The 25,734-nt window shown below is 41.6% G+C and overlaps 1 protein-coding gene across 8 annotated transcripts in view; it reads left to right on the top strand.

Moving 5' to 3' along the window:
• The window catches only part of LEF1 (lymphoid enhancer binding factor 1), a 116,892-nt gene that overhangs the window by 61,378 nt on the left and 29,780 nt on the right, over positions 1-25,734 (top strand). For 6 of the 8 annotated variants that reach the window (XM_061419422.1, XM_061419423.1, XM_061419427.1 and 3 more), the window contains 3 exons: positions 16,508-16,640; positions 22,645-22,735; positions 24,351-24,434. In XM_061419422.1, coding sequence (XP_061275406.1) covers positions 16,508-16,640; positions 22,645-22,735; positions 24,351-24,434 — 308 coding nt within the window. The remainder of the gene's footprint in view (positions 1-16,507; positions 16,641-22,644; positions 22,736-24,350; positions 24,435-25,734) is intronic. The other 2 variants (XM_061419424.1, XM_061419425.1) reach the window with 1 other exon arrangement.

Here is a 25,734-nt window from a genome sequence, read left to right on the forward strand (position 1 = left end):
GCACGTAGGTTCCCTAAAATGATGCTTTTTGTTTTATAGGCAGGAATTTTCTAAATAGAATGATAGCTTATATTCTTCCTTGACGTTCTGTTCATCAGCTTGGCTTGGGAAATTGCAAGGTTCATGGATAATGTATTGATTGATTATGCTATTCATTAGTATGTTGCATAACCATTCCTAAAACATAAACACAGATGATGATGGGGCGGGCGTTGGGGGCGGAGAGTGGCAGGTTCTGTGTTGCTTTCTCATTTGGCTATTTGCTTGACATTTCTCACACCTGTGTCTCAGGCCCTGTGGCCTGTTCCAGGTCAACTTTTCCAACCTAATGAGAGAAGTTATTAACCACTGGATAATCAGAAAATGGGCTGCATCGTGGTTAGATGAAAGAAAATAGGGTTTAGTCTTGCCCTTCTTATTGACTTTGTGGTGTTGGACTTCCCTGAGCTTTCTTATCCTTGTCTAAAAAATGGGGATATTAATAATAGTTTTCTTCCAGGGTGATACCAAGATCCAAATGAGACAAGGAACGTGCAGACATCTTGTAAACTAATGTAAATTGGTTTTGTCATAGTTCAGTTCGGGCTTTTCCCCCCCAGGATATCAGCCTTTCCTTAGAGTGCTCATTCATAGCTAGACCAAACTGCCAATGCTGCGTCCTCTTTGCAGTAAAGTACTTACAGGATACCTGGAATCTAGATTCCAGGGTTCCTCAGTGTTTGTTGTTTTGTAGGACCATCACTCTGTAGCCATATGACTAACAGCGCTTACAGGTACTGAATATCAGCTCAGACTGCCAGTGTAGACTCTGGGCTGGCCTTCTGGTGCATGTGTTCCTAGGTCAGGAGGCCACTATCTCCCTGCTCAGTGACAGGGGACTGCCACTTCTTAAGTCAACTGGGTTTGTCTTTGAAAGTTAATGTAGTGGTGGAGAGTCCAGGTAGACTTGGGGTGCAGGAGTACACAGTGGTACCTGTGTTTGCTGCAGAAAGGGAGAGCCCTCAGTGGAATTTTGGCAGGATGACTCATCTCATCTGGAAGTTCTGTTTCTTAATCATAATTAGCACAATCTTACAGGTCCTTGGCCTGGGAAAAATTGGTTTAAAGACAATTAAAATGTTCCTGCCCTCTAATGTACATGTGTTTTATAAGCTTTATGAATGTTCCTTCAGATTACCAGTACACACTGCCAGCAAGCCCATGCCCAATCAGAAGTGTGACATTGAGCCATCTTCAAACTGAGTTTTTAAATGTTCAGGTAAATAAGTCATCTCTGATCATACACAGTACTTTCTTTGCTTCTTGACATTCTTCTTCCTTTCTCCTGTTTACCCCTAGAAGAAACAGAACTTCAAAATATAAAACTATTGAAATTCAAAGCTTTAGAACCCTTGGCATCACAGAATCAGTGGTTCTGGAGACAGCATTGAAGATACTCAGGCCCACACTTTTATCATTTGTTGATGGCAAGAATCCAACCCTCAGACTCAAAAACATTAAGCTGTTGCACCTGATTCCTGTCTGCCCACCCCTCACATGTGTTCACCTCTCTTGCTACCTCCTGTGTTGTGAATCATCTTTGGTCTGTCTTGGCCCCCCAGTATATATATTTGCACTTTCTGTGTTATCAGGTCAATCACTAACTTCAAACATCAGTAAAATATTGGCATTCAGATGGAGTAGGTGACATGTGCTAAATTGAAATATTTATAAATTGAAATATTCTTCATGTGTTTAGATGGACCATATTGTAGTATATTTGCATCAGAGAAAAAACATTCTTAAAAAAATTATCTTTTTTAATACATTTTTAAATGTATTTATTCTCAGCTGTGCCAGGTCTTTGTTGCTGTTGGGCTTTTCTCTAGTTGCGGTGAGTGGGGGCTGCTCTATTGCTGTGCACAGTCCTTTCATTTAGGTGGCTTCTGTTGTTGCAGAGCATGGGCTCTGGGGTGAATGGGCTTCAGTAGTTGCAGTACATGGGCTCAGTTGTGGCTAGTGGGCTCTGGAGCGCAAGTGCGCTCAGTATTTAACAAACCAAAGCTTTGTTAAAGCAAAGAGTAGAGTGTCTTAAGAATATTCCTTAATTAACCCTTAAATTATTTTTGCTCCTTTATACTTCTCCTTAAAACTCATAATTGCTTTCCAGTAACCCTAAGTTGATTCTCAATTCTCTACAGAGAATTTATGTCCTACTTCTTGAATGAATGTGCTGTAAAGACAGCAGCCTCTCATCTCCCTCTTCATTAGTATTTAGCCCAATACCAGGTTCTGTGCAGTTGACCCGGATAGTTGCACTTTGAGATACTGCCCTCATGCTGGAAGCTGCATTTGTTAATGCACATATGACATAGTTTCAATTATTTGCTTTTCTGTGTAAAATTCATTTGTTATGGATAACTTTGAAAAATAATTACATTAGGTATTTTATACATTTTTGGGCTACGTGAACTATTTCCATTAGAAGAGGGAAGAAGATGCCCACAGATCTTCTACAGATCTCCTCACTCCTGTCTCCTGACTCGCCCAGTGCTGTTTAGGCCCAGGGGTGGGGAACCAGGCAGACGTAATCGATGACCAGTGGCCACGTGTTCACAGGGCCTGGGGACATGGATCAGGTCACCTTCGATCATATAAAATGATAATCTTTGGAATTTCTTATTCTGAAATGGTTTCAGACAAAGGTAAGGATATGTTTCTGTTACTTGCAAAGAGAAATAAGGAGAGAAAAGTCTGTTTCACCTGGCGATTTAGGAAGGGATTCAGTGTTTGCCAGTGGTGTGCCGTTTCGTGTTTAACAACCCGCTTGCAGGGAAGTGGCACTGACTTTTCACATTTGCCAATTTTCATGGTATAAATAATCCCACCATGGCCAATTTCAAGCTACCAACATAGTATTAACAGGTTCTCAAAATTCCTGAAAATGTAGCAGTCAGCTCTAGAGAGCTAGGAGAAGCCAGCTGCAACACACTGCTGTAAATTAACAGTCACCTAGGTTGCTGTTGGGAGAGGTTGTAGGTCAGGCATTCAGTATCTGCCTTCAGTTCATCAGCACGTTTTCCAAAAAAAGATGCAAACTAATTTCATAAAGGACATTTACTATTCAAATAGATGCTACAAAATGTAGTTTATCTTTGATTTTATATTCACGGGAGTATCCTTTTTCAACAAGAGAATAGTTATTGTCATCTCTGCTACTCTACTTTTCCACTGGCTGTAGGATATTTTTATTCATAATACATAAGTAGAACTGAGTTTTTAGAGTCTTTACATTTTGCTTCCTCTTTTTTATACCATTGAGACAAATATTTTCAAGGAAAGTTTGCTATTCTAGTTTGACTTATTTGGGGGGTTTTAGATGAATCAAAATGTGGCGAATTACATAACAAAATCCTCTTAATGTAATCTACTTCTTTTGTCACTCAGGTTTTATGCCTCAGTTTCAACTCATTTCAAGATTTTGTCTTCAAATCCAAAACAAAAGGTTCTTTTTCCTTGACTCATATAAGTATATCCTATAAATAGTGATGTCTATAGCATAATTTTCACTCAAGATAAATTCTAGTGTTTTTTTTTTCAGACAATATACTCTGATGTGAGATGAGAAGGATGGTTACCTATCAAAGACTGAGTTAATCATTAACTCTGAAAATGTGTATTAGGTGTTTTTTAAAACAATCTGTGCTGACAAGTTGAAGAAGTTATATATAACTGCTGTGCAAATCACCATTTATTCAAAAGGCTCACTGACCTATAAAACACAGATATTCTTCCTTTTGTGCTATATAATATGAAATGCTATAGTTTTATATTATGTCATCTAAATATTTGGTTTTAAGCTTACTGACTTGGCCCTCAGTATGAGATATTAGAACCTAATGTTTGATTGCCAGCTCTGCCATGAAACTTTTCTGATTTTCAGTTTCCTTATCCATAAGTTTCCTTTTCTATAAAAGGAACTTTTGTTAACAAACATGCCCTTTTTTGTTTATTTGTCTTAAGTCACATTGGAGTACAGTAGGGAAAGGTGCATTCTTACCTACAGATTTTGAAACTATGAAGCAGAGCTGCCTGTTAGAAATATAATGTAAATCCGTAACTGTAAGTCATACATGTAATTTTAAATTTTCTAGTAGCCCCATCAGAAAGGTAGAGAACTTGTAAAATTAATTTTAGTAATAACTTTAACATAGTATAACCAAAATGTTATTTCAATATATAATCAATATGAAAAGTTACTGAGATATTCTACATTCTTTTTTCCACAGTAAATGTGTGAAATCCAGTGTTTTATAATGATAGCACATCTACATTTGGGCTAGCTACATTTCAAGCCCTCAGAAGCTGGTGACCACTGGCTACCATGTTGGACAGCATGGCTGCGTAGAATAACTTCATAAAGCTTATCTTGGAGCATAAATGTGACATTCATACATTCATAGAAAATGAGTTGCTTTTCCTAATAAGCTTTAGCTTTCAATTCAAGTTATATAGTTAGTAGCCAAACCCTAAATAATTTGTAGTTTTTCCTTTGATTTCTGAAAGACTCTTCAGCAAATTCTATAGAAAAATGAGGATTCCCGCAGACTTAAATATTTTAAGCTGGAACTATTTTACACATATGGTACTTACTGAAATCAGACCACTTGATGGGACAAAATTGGCTCATAAGCCTTCTTACTACTGTGTGTAAATGCTTCAAACCTGATCTTAAAACAAAAGTCAATTTTATTTAAACTAAAATAAAGCAAATGCTTTTCATAGTTATTTTACATGTCAAGGATCCCTTTTCAGTATGAAAATACCAGGTTTAAGCCTGTTGGCCCTTGCTGCTATGGAATTTTGTACCATCCATTTGCAGCCTGAGCACAGGTAAGCTCATCTGCCCTCCTGGGTAGCTGTGGGACTTCCCTGCCCTCAACGCCACGCAGTGTCCCCAGTTCCTCCTCCCCCGAGGAGATCTCGAGTCGCTCAGCGTCATGGCCTGGACCTTCTGAGTGCCGTGGGGAAATCTTCCAGCCCCCTGAAACTGCATAATAGATGCTTCTGTGGTGACAGTGGGAACTTACCTTCCCTTTACATATGCTTTCCCTAGGGCAGTGGGTGGAGAGTCTCTAACCAGGCTGTGCTCAGACCAGCCCCAGAAAACCTGCTGGAGTCCGTTGAGAATGGATGGCTGGTGAGGTTAGAGGAGAACTTGCAGGGGTCCACTTGCCCCAAAGCAGTGTCCACTCTGTGGTTTCGGAGCTCCTGGAGTTGCCTCAGTGCGCCCTGCCCCGTTGCCTGTCGTCGTCACGCAGCCTTCTCACAGTGACAGAGGAGACATCGCCTGCCACTCCTGCCCCACGCGCTCCGTGGCAGACACAACGCCCTTGCCCTGCTTCTCACCTGCCCTCACTGACGCAGTTGCATTCCATTACTTCCCAGTGACCTACACAAACACCACTTTCAACAAGCTGAGTAAACTCCAGCTTAGTAATAAGAATAGGTTTTTATGCAGTGATTGCTGAAGCGCTTCTCTCCAGCTTAGTAATTAGAATAGATTTTTATGCAGTGATTGCTGAAGCGCTTCTCTCTTAGAACAGTGTTTAATCTTGGGTCCACGGACTGCTCCGTTTCCCTCTCCGCCCCTGCACACACTGAAACCTCCCGCCCTAGTCCATTGCTGTTTTTGTATAAAAGCTTCCCTCACATCACAACGTCTATGATCCAGAAAATGTTACAAACCATTGGAATCTCACTCTACCCATGACCTTCCTCTGTAAAATGTTACGTACACATGTGCAACCCATAGCACCCAAGCTTCTCCAGCCAAGCGCCCAGGCTCCTCATTCTGCCTCCTTGGAATCTAGTGACCCTTCATTTCTCCTGTGCCTTGTAGCTGTATTCAATTTCTGAATTAGCCACCGTCAGGCCTTGCTCATACTATTTTACCACTAACACAGTAAATCTCAAACCTGTTTGTTTTGGTTTTTGGTTTATCTTGAACGACTCTAGTTCCTCCTCTTATACTTTTCAAAGAGCAGTCTTTAACATGAAAAGTGGAGGCAGTGTTCAGAGGATTAGGGGTGTGGTGAAGGTGTTGTGAAATCAAATAATAGGATGTTGCAACTTTACATAATTATAAGCCATTTTCCCTTTTACTCTGATCTTTTCTCAGCTTTACCCCAGTCCATCTATTTATAGACTCCAGTTACTGAAAAGTAGGTCTCTTTTAGGCTTCCCGAATGAGTTATTGCCCTTTGTTGCCATTCTTTTCAGCAGTTCACAGTGATCAGTTCATCTGTTTGGGGTAGAATAGATCTGTATTTAATATGGAGATCCCAAGTACAAAAGTATCACTCATAGGCCGCAGAATACAGGAGACACTCAGTGAACATCCCTTCTCTTGTCTTTCACACCCAAGCATCCAAGTTTTAACCTATAGCTGTGATCTATTTCCCTTCTACCATGTTTATTTTCTATAGAATTTAGTGCATTACTGCTGCTGCTGCTGCTGCTGCGTCGCTTCAGTCGTGTCTGACTCTGTGCGACCCCATAGAGGGCAGCCCACCAGGCTCCCCCGTCCCTGGGATTCTCCAGGCAAGAACACTGCTGTGGGCTGCCATTTCCTTCTCCAGTGCATGAAAGTGAAAAGTGAAAGTGAAGTCGCTCAGTCGTGTCTGACTCTTCACGTTACTAGTGATTAATAAATGGTATGGGAGTTATCTGACTCTTTATTCACCCTAAAGGGTCAGATAATTAAGCCAAAAACTTTAGGTTAGACAGAACCTTGTGATAAAAGAGTTGCACTTAAATATAAAATAATGATTTCTCTAAAAAATTTTCTTAAAAGGCAAATAATTGGCCAGAATCTTATATGTTGGTTGTTATCATTCTCTTCAAAATAAATCTGTCCAGAGCCCCAACTCTGTTTAGTTCTTGCTCGTTTCTGATCCTTAAGCCATGACCCGTTGTTAATGTGGAACTTCCCTTGCACATAGCTCTCCCTGATTCCCCTGACGCTGAGAGAAGGCAAGTGGGAGATGCGAGAATCTTCTCTTAACCCTCCCCTCTGAGCCACCACCGCTGTCCGCTCTTGTGTGTGAGTAACACACTGTTGATGACATAGTCCCCAGGTTAAAAAAAGTAAACAGGAGAGGAGGAAAACACAAAACTAAATCTCAGAACTTTCCAGTGTAACCAGAATAACTGTAACACCAGATAATAACATTTGTAATGGTACTTCATTTTTATCTGCTGAAAATCAGTCAGTGATAACATTTTGCAAACGGAGAGAAAAATGAGAAAGTGAAGTGGTTTATCTGATGACATCAGGTCTTGCAGCATCCTGAGCTGATCAGAGCCATCCTCCATCCGCTCTGTCACTCTCACTGTTGGCTTTAGGAGAGAGTGGCTATGGGGGAGCCCTGACATAGTCACGGGAGCCCTTAGAAAGTGGGTTTTTCCAGTGGTTGTAGAAGAGGAAGTCAGTGTACGGGCTGCTTGACAGGGAATATGAGTCGGCCCATCTGACAAGCAGAAGGGACATGGGACCACCACAAGGAACAGAATTCTCCTAGCAGCAGGAGAGAGCTTGCAGAGCCTCCAGACAGAAACTCGGTCGACACCTGTGACACCCTGAGCCGAGTGCCTGGTGACACCATACCGGATTGGTCCCCGTGGAATCTGTGATTTAAACCCCCACAGTACATTGTGATGTGTTAAGCTGCTGAGAAATTTGCAGTAACTTTAGGCAGCAATAGAAAACATGAGGATCAATCCCTGTTTTTAATTTAAGGGTGTGAATTCTTTCTTAAACAGACTTCTTAGTGTTGAAAGCCTCATTTGGAGTTTAAGTCACAAGAAGTAGGTATTGAATGTCTCCACTTCACCAGGACCTCTGCTCGATGCTCGGGATGAGTTACCAAGACCCGCCCTCTATCTAGTGAGAGGAGACAAGAGCTAGCAATACAGTGTGGCGAGCGCCCGGCACCCTGTCCTGGAGCTGCAAGCACGGAGCCGGTGGGAACCAAGTGTACCCGAGGAAGGGGACGAGGGCTTCTGACAGCAAAGGGCACAAGCTTGTATTCCCAGCCAGTGTGTATCAAGGATTCCTTTGAAGAAAATAATTCAAGTTGAAAGAACGAACATAAGTTTAGGGTTTTATATTGAGTTAAAAGAGTTGAAGGAGTGTGAAAAGTTTTAATGTCATTTTAAAAGATGTGGTGTATATTATGTTTGATTGTTTGCTTTTCAAATTTCTCTTGTAGATTTATAACACCAGCAAATAGAAAAAAAATGATAACTTAGTACATCATGAAAGCACTTTACCTTTGTACCTCATTAATCGATTTCTTTCTGAGCTTAACTTACCAAATATGGTACTTTTCACCTTGTTAGCTCAGATCATCCACAACCAACAACTCTCTCTGTACTGTTACTTTACCGTAGGCCACGGTTCTCAACGTGTGATCTGTGGCCCCCAGGACTCCTTGATATAGGAGGTCCCGAGGGCAGAACCGCTCTCATGGTAACAGCAACACATTCGTCTTTTCTCCTGTGTTGGCACTTGCATCAATGGCCCGGGAGCAACAGTGGGTAAAACGATTGATGCTTTGGCACCAAATGATACTAATAGTCATTGAATTCTACGTCACAACACCCTCCTAGAGGAAAAAATGCCAGAGTCATTTAGTAATATCCTTGATGAAGCAGTAAAAAAAAAAAAACATCTTGACCCTTTGACTGCATGACTGGCAGACAAACTGTGGTTCTTTGGACTCTGGCACCTGGCAGATACTTTCTCACAAACGAGCAAGGTAAGTCTCTCTCCTCAGTGAAAACAGTTGATAGCATTTGTTGCCAGTGATAAAATTTGAGCTTTCAAGCAAAAATTAAAATATGAGAAAACGTGTAGCCACTCCTTGTGGTGGTGATTTAGTCACTAAGTCCTGTCCGACTCTTGCGACCCCGTGGACTGTAGCCCGCCAGGCTCCTCTGTCCATGGGATTCTCCAGGCAAGAATACTAGAGTGGGTTGCTGTTTCCTTTTCCAGGGGATCTTCCCGACCCAGGGATTGAACCCCAGTCTCCTGCATTGCAGGCAGGTTCTTTGCCAACTGAGCTACGAGGGAAGCCCATAGGCTTGATAATCAAATCCTTCAAGCTTTTCTGATGAGTGATGATATTAATGAATGTGATTTTTATATTGTATAACAAAATATGTCAACTCAGTGAACACTATTTTCCATATACCCAATGCAAAATGATACATGGATATATTCAAAGTACTCGATAGAACAATCAATTTTAATATAAGAGTAGGAAAAGTGTATTGATAAGGTTTTTGATTCTACATTGCAACTAGCTTTTGAGAAACTACCACTTGTTGAGTTTTGGTTTAGTATCAAAGAAGAATATCCACAGTTATCTGAAGAAATTATTAAAATAATCCTTCCCTTTCAACAATGTATCTTTGAGGTCAGATTTTCTTCTTATACTTCAGTCAAGATAACATATCAAAATGGAGATCTGAATGTAAAAGCAGATATAAGAATCCAGTTGTCAAGAAAACAAAAAAAGAATCCAGTTATCTTCTATTAAACCAGTTGCAGAAGGGAGAGTTTGAGGGGTGATTCACATGAAAGAAAGCACAGTTCTAAATTCTAAAATGTACTGTGTATTAGAGATGAGTGGTTTGAATTTTGAGGAGCAGAGTATTCATTTTTTGGCCCTCTTTCCCCCTTCCTCTTTCCTTTATCCATTCCGCAAATATTTGTTGAACATATATTCCGGGACTTGACAGGTGTTTGATTTGCATTGTTCAGTAAGCCTCACCTTCATCTTGTGAGGTATGATTGCACCCATTTTACATGTGGGAATACTGAGATTCTGAAAAGTTACATGAAGTACCTAAGTAAGCATAGCGCCTGAGTGGCATTTGAATGTTTGGGATTTGAACTCTGCCTCCAGTTCCCGTGTACTTGAATATTCAACTGTATTATTGCTCATTGCATGCACTTGGCAACAAGAGGATGCCAGCACTGGGACACAGGCTGTGGACTTCAGGGTCACCAACTTGGGTTCAAATCCTGTCTCTGCTACTTAACATCCTGTGACCTTGTATGAACTGCTTACCCTCTCAGAACCTTGGTTTTCTTCTCTGTGAAACATAAATCACAACACCTGACTTAGGGGTACCTTCTGGATTAAGTGAGGAAACATATGGAAATCGTCACCGTATAGGGAAGTGGGAACATGGAGGGCCCTCCACACCGTTTGATTTTAGCAGCGGTTCCAGCGCTCTGCTTGGAGTCCTGCTGGTGACATCAGCCTTCTCCAAGTGGCCCATGGTCCTTTCCAGACTCTTCATCACAGTAGGGCCCAGGGCAGGCCACACTCAGCTGGCAGGGTGGTTTGGAGCAGCAGTGGAGAGAGGGGCTGAGTGGTGAGTAGTGTGGGGCGGGACGAGCAGGACGTGAGTGCCTGACCGTGCCAGCACAAGTTCTGTCCCCTCTGATTATGAAGTAGCTGTGCCCAGAAGGACTCTGCCTCCTCATCTATAAATGCACTCGCCCACCTCTGTGGGTGAGTGCCACAGATGCAAAGGCACGGCTATAAGGAAGGCGCTTCCTGGGTGTCCAGTACACGTTAATTCCTTTCCCTACAACATGTTCCTTCATTTCTTTGGGAGAATATTCCAGATGTCCAATAGAAACCATTCCTTTGCCTCCAGAGTTGGGCTCATGGAATATTTGTCCTTTGTGAACGTTAAGAGTTTTTCCAGTTCCTGCTCAGGAAGTCTGCAAAGTCCTGGAGCTCATCATTATCTGGAGGGGGGAGACGGGGGGCAGGGGCGGGGAACGGCTGCATCACAACCAGTCATGGTCTTAGATGTGACAGTCACATCAGGTCTGAGTCAGGTGTTTACTGTGGTGGAGCTTAGGAAAGTTTTCCAGGTTACTTTAGAGTTCTCATTAACACAAAAATTATTGTATCCTTTTGGGGTATATTAAATCTGTTCTTTGTGAGAAGGCTTGAGAAGCTCAGATTTCTCAGACAGGGAAGGGAAAGCACGATACAAAATAATTTGGCTACTATTTCACAAACACCAGACTTCTTCAGAGTTTAATACAAAGTAAAGTGCCACCATAACAATTCAGGCCAGGTGAAATTCCTCATCATAATAAGTTGGTGGAGTGTTAAAATTCCCCTGGCTTCAGTTGATCAAACATACAGCCAATTGAAATGGAACTCAAGACCCTCACACACATCCTGTTCCTGCATGGTGAGTTTAGTGGAAATCTGGTTACATGAAAAATGGGGACTGCTCCCTGGCCAGCAGGTTTCTCCCCGAATCCCTCCACTTACCAGCAGGCCCATGGCCTGAGCCAGGAGGAAGCTGAACCATTTTTTAGTCCTTCCCAGAACCGCATCCTCAGAGGCTGCCAGCAGGTACAACAGCCCGAGTTACTGCCAGCTGCGAGTGGGTCATTTCTGGGAATGCTGCTGTGGGGGTGGCTCTCAGGGTCCCTAAGTGGCACCCACTTGGTGTCCACAGGAGGTGTGGGTTTTATTGGCTATGATGTCAGAGCCGTCTTTACCTGCAGGGACCAGCCTGGGTGGCAACCAAGCTGGCTTTCTCGGAGTGTTTTCCAACCCCGGACAGAAAGGTGGCGGTTGAGCGGGTGCAGCTCTGACCGCTCCGGCTGAGGTGCCTCTTTGTCTGACGTGATTCCTGTGCCGGGGACGGAGACCACACGCTCATTTCACGGATGTCATGTACTGTCAGCTGTGGTCCACTCTGCATCCAAGATTTTATGAACTGGGCACTTGAGGGAGGCCACGTGGTGTACTGGTAATGAACATGGTCTCTAGAGCCAGGCATCCTGCATCTGAACCTGGCTTTGCCACTGGCCGGCTCTGGGCCTCTGGGAAAGTTACTCACCTTCTCTGTACTTCATTTTCCTCCTCCAGAAAAGGCAGATAATGGCATCTATAAAGTGTTGTACTTGGCTAAGTGTGATTTGCTGTAATTATTGTGTGCTACATGGGTAGGGTGGTCTGATGGTAGGTTTTCCAGTTTGGGAAAGTACTGTGGGCTTCCTCCTGTGTGGGTGCTGACTATAGACAGGAGAGTTGTCTTCTCAAATCCATCCTTGATATTTTGTACCCACCACCCCGCCCTTGCTTCCAGTACCTGCTCATTCCATCTTTTACCTTTGCTCCCTGCCGGGGATATGTAGCTGGAATCAGTAGATGAAAGTCTGTGGCCTGACTTGGCCACGTGCTGCTATGTGAGCTTAGACAAGGTACTGAACCCCTCTCTGAGCAGGCATGGAGGATTTGGGACAACTTGAGGCTGCCAGGTATCTTGTACAGGTGGAGTAATTGTGCATTCTGTTTTCCTGAGATGATCGAGGAAGGAACACTTGTTGGGACTATCTGGTGGTTCTCTGGAAGCTAAGACTTACCTGATTGTCCCTTTGAATGAAAAAGAATCCGCGCCCCCCATACAGGGAGACGTGTGCTGGGAAAAGCACAGGGCAGGGTGGGGAAGGATCCAGAACACTGGGGTCTACTGGTGCTGTACCGGCTGCGCAGGACCCAGCAGAGTACCAGCCAAAAAAGATGGAGTTTCCCTCCTGCTTGGTCTCGTGGTACTGAGTGCAGTAGGGGTTTCTGTTCCCACTGTCTTCACAGTGACCCTGTATTCCTGGAGTTGTGCAGCGAGCAGAGCCGTCTTATTTTAAGTGCTGACAGTAGCCACGACGTGCATACCCATCCCTGTTGACCTCTGATTCTCAGCTTCCTGTCTTGGCAAATAAAAATCTTGGCCCAAATGAACTTGTGATTTCTTTCAGCTTTAATATGATACAAAGGGATACAGATATACACTCCCTATTCTTATCACCTGGTTCTTCTTCGTAGTACTTGATGCAGTCTTTTTAGATTTTGCTTTGGGTTTTTTGTTCTGTTTTTTACATACTTCTTTTGTGTCTCCAACACCTGCATCCCCATTTTGAGGCACCTAGAAAGGACGCTGCCGTGTACAAGGACAGCGGCACCAGATCTCATCTGGCACGTTTTAGGTGTTAACGAATATACGCGTATGCCCACATAGACACCTGTAACCAGGCATTATAATATAGTTTCATAAATTTGTCTGTAGAAACTGAGTGGTCAATTATTCTTTCTTTCCTCACTTACTCTCCTCCCCAGTATACAGCACATTGTTATTTGAAGATTCAAAGACTAGAATTAAGAATGGTTATATAGGGAGTTTGGGATTGGCATGTGTACACTGCTATATTTAAAATGCATAATCAACAAGGACCTACTGTATAGCACAGGGAACTCTGCTCAGTATTATGTAATGACCTAAATGGGAAAAGAATTTGTAAAAGAACAGATACATGTATATGTGTAACTGAATCACTTTGCTGCACACCTGAAACTGAGACATTACTCATCAACTATGCTCCAATATAAAATTTAAAAATTAAAAAAAAAAAAAAACCCAAGGGCAGATGGGGAATCAATGGTTATATTTTCTGTCTTAAAACTTGCACAAAGTAGCGGTGCCCAGGTTCTCACCTTGTGTGAGCAGGTAATATCAAGGGACAGTAACTCCTGACGTCAGAGGAAGCCCACAGTTCAGGGCTGAGGACACTTGACTGGGAAGGTGCTGTGCCGAGCATCTGTGGTGTCGGTTGGATCCTTTTATATACACAGCGGAGGTGGTCAGCAGGAGACAGACTCTAAACCTTAGAATTGTGCTCGCTCATATTATTGAGGTTTCATATTGCTTTTATTATTTGGCCACAAAAATGGACATAATCCTTGTTGGCTTTAACACACCTACTAGTACTGCTTTCGCTATCCATCTTGCAAAGTATAAGACAAGGCCAGAGCTTAAATTAAAATCCTCAGCTTCTTATCTCCTTCCCACAGGAAAGCAAATCTGTGTTGAAAACCGTAAAATTAAGAGGAGAGCAAGGATAGCATAATTTAGCAAAAATTCATGGCACCAGATTCTGAGCTATATGACTGGAGGGATAGGTCAGACATTAAGAAGATGCTGCCTGCTAATGCAAGTTCCTTAAGGTGGTGCTCTGAAAATAAGAAAGGCACGTAAAATGTGCGTGTGTGTATAATATATATATATATATATATATTTGCAGAAGATTTCTGTAATGCTTTACTCCTTTTAACTACCCTAAGAAAATATCTTTGTAGATCGTTTAAATTATGCTTCTTATGAGACTTCTGAAAGGGAACTCGAAACAGTTATTCTCAAGTAGAGTTGAAATGCATTCATTTTAGCATTTGAGTGTTGAGATTTTTGCTTCCATATTTAAAGGGGTTTATAATAATAACATCCTTACACCCACCCACCCCCCACTTCCTCTAGCACTCTAAATTCCTTATATTTGAGAAGCTCATTCTGTGTACTTGGCACACTGTATCATTAACACTTGAAAAGCATGGAAACTTTTTTTTTTAACCTTTTACACATTTATATGCATAGATGTCTGTGCAGAGGTGTGTAGAGAAAGGCGTGTGGCTTTGATAATGGTGCTCTACTTAATAAACGCCAAGGGCTATAGGAGCTGTGCGAGCTCTGCTGTTAGAGGGGAGCTGGTAATTATAAAATAGGGGGAAATCTAGCAAGGAGAGCATATCATTGTCTAAAAAAGTGTGATTTCCCCCCCTCGCTTTTTTTTAGTTCATAAGTTTCTTTGGGTGGAGTTGTAATGATAGGGTGTAAAGAATTACTAACCATAAAGAGAATTAAGAGTTACTAGGATAATTACTCCTGATTTTCCTGAGGATGGTTCTTTCTGTTGGAACCACGTACTTCTTATACCTAATTTGTAAAACAACAACAACAACAAAAAGTGACAGAATCAGTGTATGGAGTGGGTGCAGCCATCACACACAGGTGTGTCATGGGTTCTCAGCCATTCAGATTTGTCCCTACGCTTTAAGCAGTTTACACTGTGCATTTTTCAGGGACTTACACAAAAGATGTTAATAATACATTCTTTTCTGGAGAAAGTGATTTCACATGTATTTTAGTCTGTAGAATAGTAACAGCCTATTTAAACTAGCATGGTGAAGGCATGTTTGAACTAGTGATTTAGAGAATATTTAGAATTCATTAGAGTTCCTTTTAAATTCATGAGTTACTTATTATTATATTTCTAAATAGATATTTTTCTGAGACAGCCTAAATTAGGAGATGAGTTTAAAATCAGAAACATATTGTGCATATAATTGTATTGAATTGTGTGTGTGGGGTAGTTTCTTTTAAAACAGTCCTCTAATTAGGTTAAACTGCCTGAGTCTTGTTTGTATTACTGATTTGCTTAGTAAGCACTTTATTGAGGGGGCAGTATGCATGGGAGATTCAGCTTTAACCAAACAACAGAATTCCAGATTTCAAATTGAATTCCAAATGAATAACCTGAGCCTTTAATAAGTGTTGCTATTATGTAGTCTTAGAATTTCAAATTAAATAGTATAATTTATTTTTAAACAAATAAGAGACATAAATATGTTAAATATAAATGTCAACAATTTGAAGTGTTCTTATAAGCTATACTTCACATTATGCAGTTAAACCCAAGATTAGAAACTCCGTTTTATCTGTTAATACTTTTGGAACCTAGAGGAACTGAAGATGAGCTAAGCAGCTCTAAGGCATAATAAATGATGGTCATGTTTGATTGGCGAAACTATAGAACATGAAAAAATGGTATAATTTGGTTCTTAAGGATGTACAATTCTGTTTGTGTGTGCATGCTCAGTCGTGTCCAACTCTTTGCAACCCCATGGACCCGCCAGACTCCTCTGTCTGTGGGATTCTTCAGGCAAGAATACTGGGGCTGGTTACCATTTCCTCCTCTAGGGGATCTTCTCGACCCAGGGATCGAACCCACATCTCTTGTATCTCCTGCATTGGCAGGCGGATTCTTCACTAGCTGAGCCAGATTTACTGCTCTACAACTCTAGGATTATGAATTTTATAAACTAAGATGATGTCATTACAGCAAATTTATATATACGAGGTTGTTTAAAAAATTGCCTTTCAAGTTGGAATATTTATTCATTTATCTAGTCATAATGTTTATTGAATGCCCATTTTATGCCAAACATATGTAATGAATAGAGTTACTAAAACATTCATAACTTTTGCTCCAGAAACTGTTTGTTGACTTTAAGCTAAGGAGATAATCCAAAAGGGGTGTAAATATGTATGTATAGAAAATTGATGTCATGGAGTAATAGTGACCAATCTAAATCTCCAAAGGGGCCTTGGTTAAATAACTGATCGTTTTCTTGGTGGGATATTCATGTACTCAAGGCGTATTTAACATGAGAAAATCCTGAAAATCTTAAGTGGGTAGAGCAGATGATTTCAGTTGTTTAGGTCTGGAGATAATTCTTGGTTGACTTTTGAGGAGAGAGGAGACAGGAGCTGGGAGTCTGTCTTAACTGTTGTCCTTGTGGTTACTTTGCAGTCAAATAAAGTGCCCGTGGTGCAGCCATCCCACGCGGTCCATCCTCTCACCCCTCTCATCACGTACAGCGACGAGCACTTTTCTCCAGGATCACACCCGTCACACATCCCATCAGATGTCAACTCCAAACAAGGTGAGAGCCTTGCTGCCCAGGCCTCTTTGGAGAAGGAAGAGCCTCGTCTCACCAGTCTGAGTGAGCTCACCGGTGCCTCTGCTCATGTCGTAACACGTGTGTAGGAGATAAGAGTAATGTATTTGATAGCAATTTTTAAATAAGCATACAAGAATTTGTTGTTGGCCTTTTCTTTTTCGGGATTAAAAAAAAATAGTGAAGGGTCATTTTCACCGTGACAGCTCTGAAGATCTATGATCACAATATAAACCGATATGTTGTGAAAATATATTACAAATTCAGTCCTCAGCACCCCCTGCCATATTCATTTATTTCAGCATGTACTACGTGTTGATGATAGTACTGAAAAAAAAAGTTAGAAAAGGGACAAAGTAGGAGGTGTTTTTCTTCAAATGTTATATTTTTGAGGCTTGTGATTTCCTTTGGTTTCAGTAATATCCCTGTTGTGTTTTCTTTTCTTTTGGTTGTTTCTCAACAAAAATTATATTTAAAGTACAAAGGGTTTCCCAGGTGGCGCTCGTGGTAAAGAATCCACCCGCCAATGCAGGAGACCTAAGAGACACAGGTTTGATCCCTGGGTCAGGAAGATCCCCTGGAGGAGGGCATGGCAACCCACTCCAGTATTCTTGCCTGGAGAATCCCATGGACAGAGGAGCCTGGCGGCTACAGTCCATAGGGTCACAAAGAGTCGGACACGGCTGAAACGACTTAACACACACACACATAAAGTGCAAAACCATTTCTGTCTAAAGTCAAAACAGACTAAGTGTTGGTCGCTCAGCTGTGTCCAACTCTTCGTTACACCATGGACTATAGCCCACCAGACCCCTCTGTCCATAGGATTTTCCAGGCAGAAATACTAGAGTGGGTCTGCATTCAAAGCAACATGAACCTTATTTTGCTTCTGTACACTGTTACCAAGTTCTGCTTCTGTATCGTTTACAGAGAAACATACATCATAAGAAGTCTCAAAAATCAAAATGCCTGTTTGTAACCTGAGGCGTGAGGGTTGGTTTGGTTGTCGGACGGACACAAAGCACAGGTTCTCGCAGCCTCCTGGTCCCAGCATCCTCAGGAAGACCTTGAGAGAGGGGCAGTGTGTTCACAGGGGAGCCCTTGCTCTCTTCATGCACATACATACTTGGACCTCAGCAGAATCTTGAGGTGTTCAAAATGAAAGATCCTGTAAAGCCATGTGAAGGCAGAGAATGTAAAGGGTAAAGGGGTCAAACATGCCTTCTCCAGCACTTCTCCCTTTTGTCCAGCCCTATCTTGGATGGATCGTGAACAACAGTATTTAGTAAATGTGTTAAAATAACAGTGAAGTTCAGAGGTTGAGTGTTTTTCTCACCTCTCTGAACACTTTTAGGTTAAATATATATCATCTTCATTTCCCACCTTTATTAAAAAGATGACTCTTTGACAATTTAGTAGGACTTTGCTTGCTTGGAGCCCCAGTAGATCTTCTTAGAGAAGGCAAGAATCATTGTGGCGGATGTTTCTGGGTTTGTCTCTGTTTTATTCTCATTTCCAACCCTTTCTCTCCCATACTTCCTTTTGTAAAGGACCTCCAAATAATCAGAAACAACAGAGGCAGATCTGTGAATATGTAGTGAGAAAGGAAACTTAAGACAAGTGTCTTAGGAAGAAAGCTGAGTTTGAGAGGAAAGCTCAAGAATGTGACCTTGGGTGTGGCAAGTTTGAGGTCCCTTTGGGATGTCTGAAGGGAAATGTGCAGGTCACAGTCCCAGCGCAGGGCCTAAGCTAGAGATGCATGTCTGGGGACCATAAAGATGCGGATGACAGTTAAAGATAGGTGTAAAAGCCCCAGACAAGCTATTATCAAAAAGAATCCAAGAGTATGTTTTATTTAGTTTTAAACTATTTCTTTACATAACAATTACATAGTATTTACCTTATCCCAGTCCCCGTTCAGAGCACTTTGAAATGAACTTACTTAAAAGAATAACATTATAAAAAATTTTAAAAGAGTAACACATGATAGTTCAGTAGTTTTTCTCTCACAAATTCTAGGAGAGTTTAGTTTTTAAAACAGAAATTTTTCTAACTGGCTACCAATTACAATTGCATTTTCTCTTCTGTTTCCATATCTTACTGCTACCCTACCTTGTTTTACCTTAATAATTGTAATTTATCATTACTCCTCAAACCTTTTCTTTTAAACAAACTTTTCAGAACTAGAGAAGGGACTGGGGGCATGACCAGAAACTGCTTGCAATTTCTTTGAAATATTTTGTGCTAAAAATCTGTGATTTTTGCATTCTACTCTATGATACTGTTTGCTTTTGTTGTAATATAAAAATCCTGTTTTTAATTACTTTTTTGTCATAGACTTAATGTATCCCATCACTATGTAGGTAGGGGGATATAAAACCTCGGTTTAAGAATCAATTTACATGATCTTGAGTTTGTATCATTCCACTTGGGTACAATCATCACCAAAAAATAAGTATGAGGGAGAAAAGTCTAACACTTACTGGGTCTCTCGGCTTTACTCTTCTCTCCCCTGCCTGCCTTTTGGTTCTATCATGTACAGCTGGTTACAGCATGGTGGTACTAAGCTGCTGATTTCAAAGTTCCTGGGAGGCTGGTTAGCTTTATCCCCTGAAATAAAAAAAAAAGAAACTCATGTTCATACTCTAACTCTAGTTGGGCTTATTCAATAAATACAAACAGTTTGTCAGCAGAACACATTCTTATTTTTAAGAAAATAGCTTTAGGTTAATTTCCTGTTAGGAATCACACTAGTTTTTACGCACGTGTGTTAGGGTAGGGTGGTGGGTGCAGGTGTAGGTGTAAGAAGAAGAAAGGAAGCTAATATCCATCATTTTGTTCCTCTCATTGTGTCTGATAAAAATGTTAAGAGGAAGAGCTTTTAGGAAATACTGGGTTTATGTACCTGTTTATGTATTTGTGCCCTTGTAAATAACAGCAAACATGCAACACAGCACTTACCAGGCACTTTTCTTTATTATATATGAATGCATGTACTTCTCTATTTCGTTTTTATTCTGATTCTGCAGAATAATAATTAAACAACTTCCTCAAGAACATACAGTTAGTGAGTGGCAGAACTACTGTATCCATGCAGTCTGACAGCAGAATCATTTTAGCTGTATTTATAAAAGTTAAAAAAATTTAAGGATGTATTGCATATAGCCTCCAGCATATATGCCATGCTTAATCACTCAGTGGTTTCCATCTCTTTGTGACCCCATGGACCATAGCTCTCCAGACTCCTCTGTCCATGGGGATTCTCCAGGTAAGAATACTGAAATGGGTTGCCATGCCCTCCTCCAGGGGACCTTCCCAACCCAGGTTTCCCCCATTGCAGGCAGATTCTTTACCATCTGAGCCACCAGAGGATCCCATATAATAAGTGCTCAATAAATACTCGTTAAATAAATGCTGTGTGGCACAGGAGTTGGTAGAGAGGCACACACTTTTAGGAATCTTTGGAAACGGGATCTTAAGACAACAGTGAGCTATTTAGAAAACACAGATCCACTTTCTTCTGCTCGTGTAATGACCTAAGCCATACCGTGTGTGTGCGTGCAAATGGCTTATAGTACTGACCCGGCGTGGGTGATGTGTCCTTTTGTTTCACTTGTTCGTTTGTTTAGTCACTCAGAATTGTATTTAGAGCCTCCTCTGGGAGACAGCCATGGTTTGATACACAGATAAGGGAAAAAATGTTCTCTTTTTTCCCAGCAGTGTATAAGCTCATACAGGAAATCATTTGCACAAACTCACCGTAAAACATAATGAAGAACATCTTAAGTACCATGTTAAAAGTACAAATAAAATGTTGTAGATTCTAAGAAGAAAGACTTCTCACAGCAGTAAGAGAGAATAGTTCATGAGAGAAAGTTATCTGAAATATGAGTAGCATTTTAATAGAAACAGTCAAATTAAATACCCAGCATAGGAACTAGCATGTAGCAGGTGCTAAGTAAATGGCAGTTCCCTTGTTTGTTTTTAAGCAGTAAAATCAAATCCAAATACGAAAAAAAATTGTGTTTTTTGTTCTGTCAAGTTATTCCTACACCAGATCACAAATGCACTGTTGTCAGTGTGCTTAAAAACACAGATAGTGTGGAGAGCATGTTTTAAGCTCCTCTGCTCAGAGACATGTGACTGAAAGTAGTTTGCTTCTCTGCATCCCAGAGATAAGATCCCAGGACAAGTCATATTTTTTAGGCACCTAAACAGTCACTTCATCTCCCTAACAAAGGGGTTAAAGTAGACCATTCACAAAGTTCAGCCTCTAATTATGATTTCCAAGTTCAAGTTTCCACAAAGTTCCCAATGTTCTTCTGTGTTGGTCAGGTTTTTCTTTTCAAGACTGAGCAACCCCCCTGCAGAACGAGAGCTGTGGAGAATCTGGAGATGAGGGAGGCAGCAAGTTGGAGAGACTGCCCTATGATTCTGCTATGTGCCCCCTGGTGCCCCTGCCTCCCCAGGCCCAAGTTAAAACAAATCCCAAGGGCTCCTCTTGTGATCAAAAGAAGCAGTATTGACAGCTTTTTTATAAAGGGAGTTTATGGTAACTCTGCTAAAGTGAACTCCCAGCTTCCATAAAAACAGTTGCCAGGGGCTCTGCTTCAGTGAGAGAGAGTAGATCCACAGAACTGCCTTAGGTCCTATTGTATGCAATGTTTTTGGTGCATTGATGATATAAAGGAATTTAAAAAAATACTCATTAAATTTGAAAGTGATAAGAGATGAAAAAAGAAGATTTTAGACTCCTTTTAAAAACAGCAAAACCTGAGATGATCTCATGTAAACTCCGTCAAAAGAGATTAAAGACCTTTCTCCTTCCTAGCTACTTCTTCTAAGAGTTAAAGAATAGTTTGTCCTAACTTCAAAGTCAAATTAACATCAACTTTGAAGACAACACTTCTTAACCCATTCCCATATGCTCAAGGCCTTCAATATCTTTTAATATCCAATTGAATTCACAGACATTTTGAATAGTAAAAAAGCAGAATACATAAAGAACATCTGTATACTCACCTGATTTTGCATATGAGGCAATATAATTATAGCCACTGAATGTATATTCGGGTTGTTAAACCTGGGGATATATGTTTATACAGGATAATGCTCTTTTAAAGCCAGATTAACTGTGTAAAGAAACTCCTGTGGCTGTCTTCTGTTCAGAATCACTTTCCCCCAGATATGAACATAACGTTTTGTTTTGCTTTTTTATGTATGCACCGTACCCCTTCTTTCCAGTACCCAAGGTAAGATGTAGACAGAGATGTCAAATGGGACAAGGATTAGGCGTGTTCTCTGGGTGGTTTCACAGCAGCAGGGTAGTGTGCTCCAGGGAGTGTGAGCTTGAGAAACAGTGTGGCACACTCGTTGTCTGTGGAGTACAGCTGATCCAGACCGGCCTGACCTCGGAGCCCAGGGGACTCAACCCAGTGAAGAGCCCCGGTTGGAGCTGCAGTGCCAGAGACCAGATGAATCATATCACGTGCGACCATTATGGGGCTGCAGATTATTTCCAATTAATCTTTGATCTCTGAGGTATCACATTTCCCAAATCTATGTGCCCATAAGGGAGCCAGTGAAGATCTGAAACGAGCGATTTACCTAATTCTTGAACACCATGGCAGGCCTTCTGCTTATGAAGTGCTGTCATTCTACACAAAAACAGTTGTCTACCATTTTCCTGACCAGTGTAAAATGATGAGCGCAAGCTTAAGTAGTTTTACAGTCTCGTTTTGATGCCGTTTTACTCGCAGTATATTTACTGTTTTAGGAGCCCCTCAAGAGGTACCACCTTCAGACGTGTTTTCTCAGATGCTGAAATCTTGAGTAAAGATAACAAACTGACTTCTGTTAAATCACAAAAATAAATATTGTCTCATTCTCCACCTTAAGTTCTAATGACATAATGCATTTTCTTGCCTTTCTATTTCTCTCAGAAATCGAATGTCCTGTGAATCTTCCTCTCCATTGTTCTTTTTAATAGGCATGTCCAGACATCCTCCAGCTCCCGAGATCCCTACGTTTTATCCCCTGTCTCCGGGTGGTGTTGGACAGATTACCCCACCTCTTGGCTGGTAAGATCCTTCTTGCAACCTGCAGCCAGGCGTCTGAACATATATCTTCTACTCCCCGTTTATGGAAATTAGCTTTATGAATAATAACACTTGTGGAGTTGAAGAAACTTCAACACATGAGGTGCTAACTTTATTTCATTTCAATTTAAAAGATTAAAAGACATACAGACTTTGAAATGGACTGAGTCCGTTTGCTAATATGTGTAGAAAATGACTGTGTAGCATTCGCTTTGAAGCTTATAGTTTTATGGATTCAGTTTGTGGCTCTGGGCATTTACTATGCCTGTACAAAGTGTTCACTGTGGTCTTTCTTTTCTAGTTCTTTATGAACAACTTATGTTTTTGAAGCACAACCTTAGATATATTGAATATCGATCTTTGCTTATAAATGGGCAGGTGACGTAAATGGCAAATAACTGTACAAATGCAAAAGCGTCTTTTGAACTTTAATAAAGTAAGCACCAGTTTGAGTTCAGAGGAGTGAAAAACAGACAAATGGACTTTATCCTTTCAGAATCCAAATGTTCTCTTATTTTGTTGTTTCTGAAAGATCCATACCACTGTTTTCAGGTTTTTTATAATTATAAAGGTAAAGAAAAAGAAATGTATTTAGGGAATAAACAATCACTTCATACAGTGGAGCCTATTTTTATCATTTTATTGTTAGTTAGCACATAGCTTTCCCTGCCCTCACTCCCATTCCTCTCGCCCCACTGCTCACTCCATGGACAAAGGGCTGCACCTTCAGCAAACATTTTCTCTCCTTTCCTTCCTGACTCTGTGTCCTTACAGACCCCTGGAGAAAGCCCCAGTCTCCCTCCCTCACATCCTGACATTATCTCTTCTTCATAAGGAGGGCTTATCCTGTCATGGATATTCCAGCTTTCTCTCTTCTCTTTAGCATTAACTCTCGCAGTCAGTAACTCTGTTTGAATTTAATTGATTATGCAAACACTTCCAAACCTACATCAATTATTCTGTCTGAACTTAGCTACTTAAGGGCAATAATCCTGGGCTGAGTTCCATCAGTGGCATCTGGAAATAAAGACTGTGTAAATGAAAAATGTGACATGTAGGAAAAACAGAGGGAGAGATGGAATTCTCAGAGCAGAGAGAAAATAACTCCAATGAATTGATCTTTTATTTCTTGCCTGCAGCATGGGTGTAAGGGTGGGAGGTGGGGTGCAGGGTTTTCAAAAATGTGTTCATTTTTATATAAACTTTTATTTCCTCCTTTCTTCCCTTCCCTGAAGTTCTCAAAGATTCTGATAAAGAATCCATTATCCTAAAAAGAATAGTTCACCATTCTCAGCTTCTGTTATATTCAGTAAGAGCTGTTTACACACCTACTTTGTTCAAAGCATCAGTGGGGCTGGAGAGGGGCAGGGGCAGGAAGCGAGTCATCCATGGACTGCAGTGGGAGAGTTCCTTCAAGGCACTAGTGATGCTTTGGGTGGGCGGAGGGTGAGGAAGGGAGGCCGTTGGGTGACTGAAGCAGTACCCCCTTCATAACACGCCCCAGATTCTGGTTGAGGGCCTCCCTTCATCAAACTCTGGTTGCTGGTTGGTAACTCGTGTTTTGTCATTGATGGGTTCCTCTCTTCTGTGACCTCAGGCAAGGTCAGCCTGTGTATCCCATCACGGGAGGCTTCAGGCAGCCCTACCCATCCTCACTGTCAGTCGACACTTCCATGTCCAGGTAGGTGGAGGTGGAACCGGGCGCGCCAGGACAGGCTGCTCTTGCGCGCTTGCGTCTCGTGCGCCTCTGCTTGCCTCTCGGCCCAGCGGGTGCACAGCTCAGCCCGCGTCTGTCTGCGCAGGGTGCCTGGCTCCCACACTAGGCGTCCTGGGGAGGCCCGGTAGGAGCCAGACTCCACGCCCCACAGCACCAGCCACACCCGTCAGGCAGACGGACCCAGCCCCGCTGGAGACCGTACCTCCTAAAGACTGCACCGCCCCCCGACGGCGGGAGGAGAAACGTCCCCAGAGGGGACATCCTAGGAAGAGCTTGTTCAGTTCCAAACATGCTGGGGGTGGGTCAGCGGGAGAATTCAGACTGGCTTTTTTTTTTTTTTTTTCTGTGGGGAAGGGTGTCTCAGTTTCATGTGACGGTGTCTGAAAAGGCCCAGATAGTCTAGAGCCTTCCTGGCCCGGGGCCGTGAGAAGAGAAGGAACAGGGCCTCCGGGCTGTCAGGCCGTCCGGGCTGTGTGTCCTCGTGTGTGAATCAGGCCCCGTGTGGACGTAGTGGTGTGAAGGTCCGCGAGCTCTGCTGTGCCACACCGCTCTGTGTAACGCTTTTGCCTCTGGAAAGGACAGCTTTTGTGCCCTGTGCTTGATGTACACACATTTGTGGTGTATCATCTGTGTGTTCAATGTGGCTTTTTCAAGGGAGCTAGCATTAACATGCTGGAAGTCAAACTGTTGGGTTAGTAACTGGTTGTGAATCTTAACTTTTTTACCTATGTATGAAATTTGCAGTTTTCTGTGGTGAATTTCAGCTTTTTCAAAAATCATTTTATGCAGTAAATTGTACACCTAACTGGTTGAGAGGGAATGAAATTAATATCCTTCCTCCAAAATATATTTTATACATATATTTTAACATTGTAAAAAAATTGTGTGATGATAGGATTTTCTCATAGGCAAATAACCAACATCACATATTTTTGCAAATGGTCCATTTTGCAAAGCATCATGATTTGATTGAATGTTTGTATTTTTCCCATGCCTCCTTAATTTTTAAAGATTTGTTTCTGAAATATTACATATCCAAGCAGAGTCCCTTCTTTCCTTCCCAGAAGAAGGAATTAACTGTACAGACGGTGATGAAAGACCTGAGAATGTTTTTTGTTGAACTACATGTTTACTTTAAAACAGTTTGAAAGCAGAAGTTTCTAAAGCATATCCAAATTTATCAAAGAGCTTGTTGAAAGTACTGTCTTTGTTTTATTTTTCTTGCATGGCAGTTTCCCTCCTTTGTGTTGGATGGTGGTGGATA

The sequence above is a fragment of the Bos javanicus genome, chromosome 6 (assembly GCF_032452875.1).
Source record: "Bos javanicus breed banteng chromosome 6, ARS-OSU_banteng_1.0, whole genome shotgun sequence".
In the NCBI taxonomy this organism is placed as follows: Eukaryota; Metazoa; Chordata; class Mammalia; order Artiodactyla; family Bovidae; genus Bos; species Bos javanicus.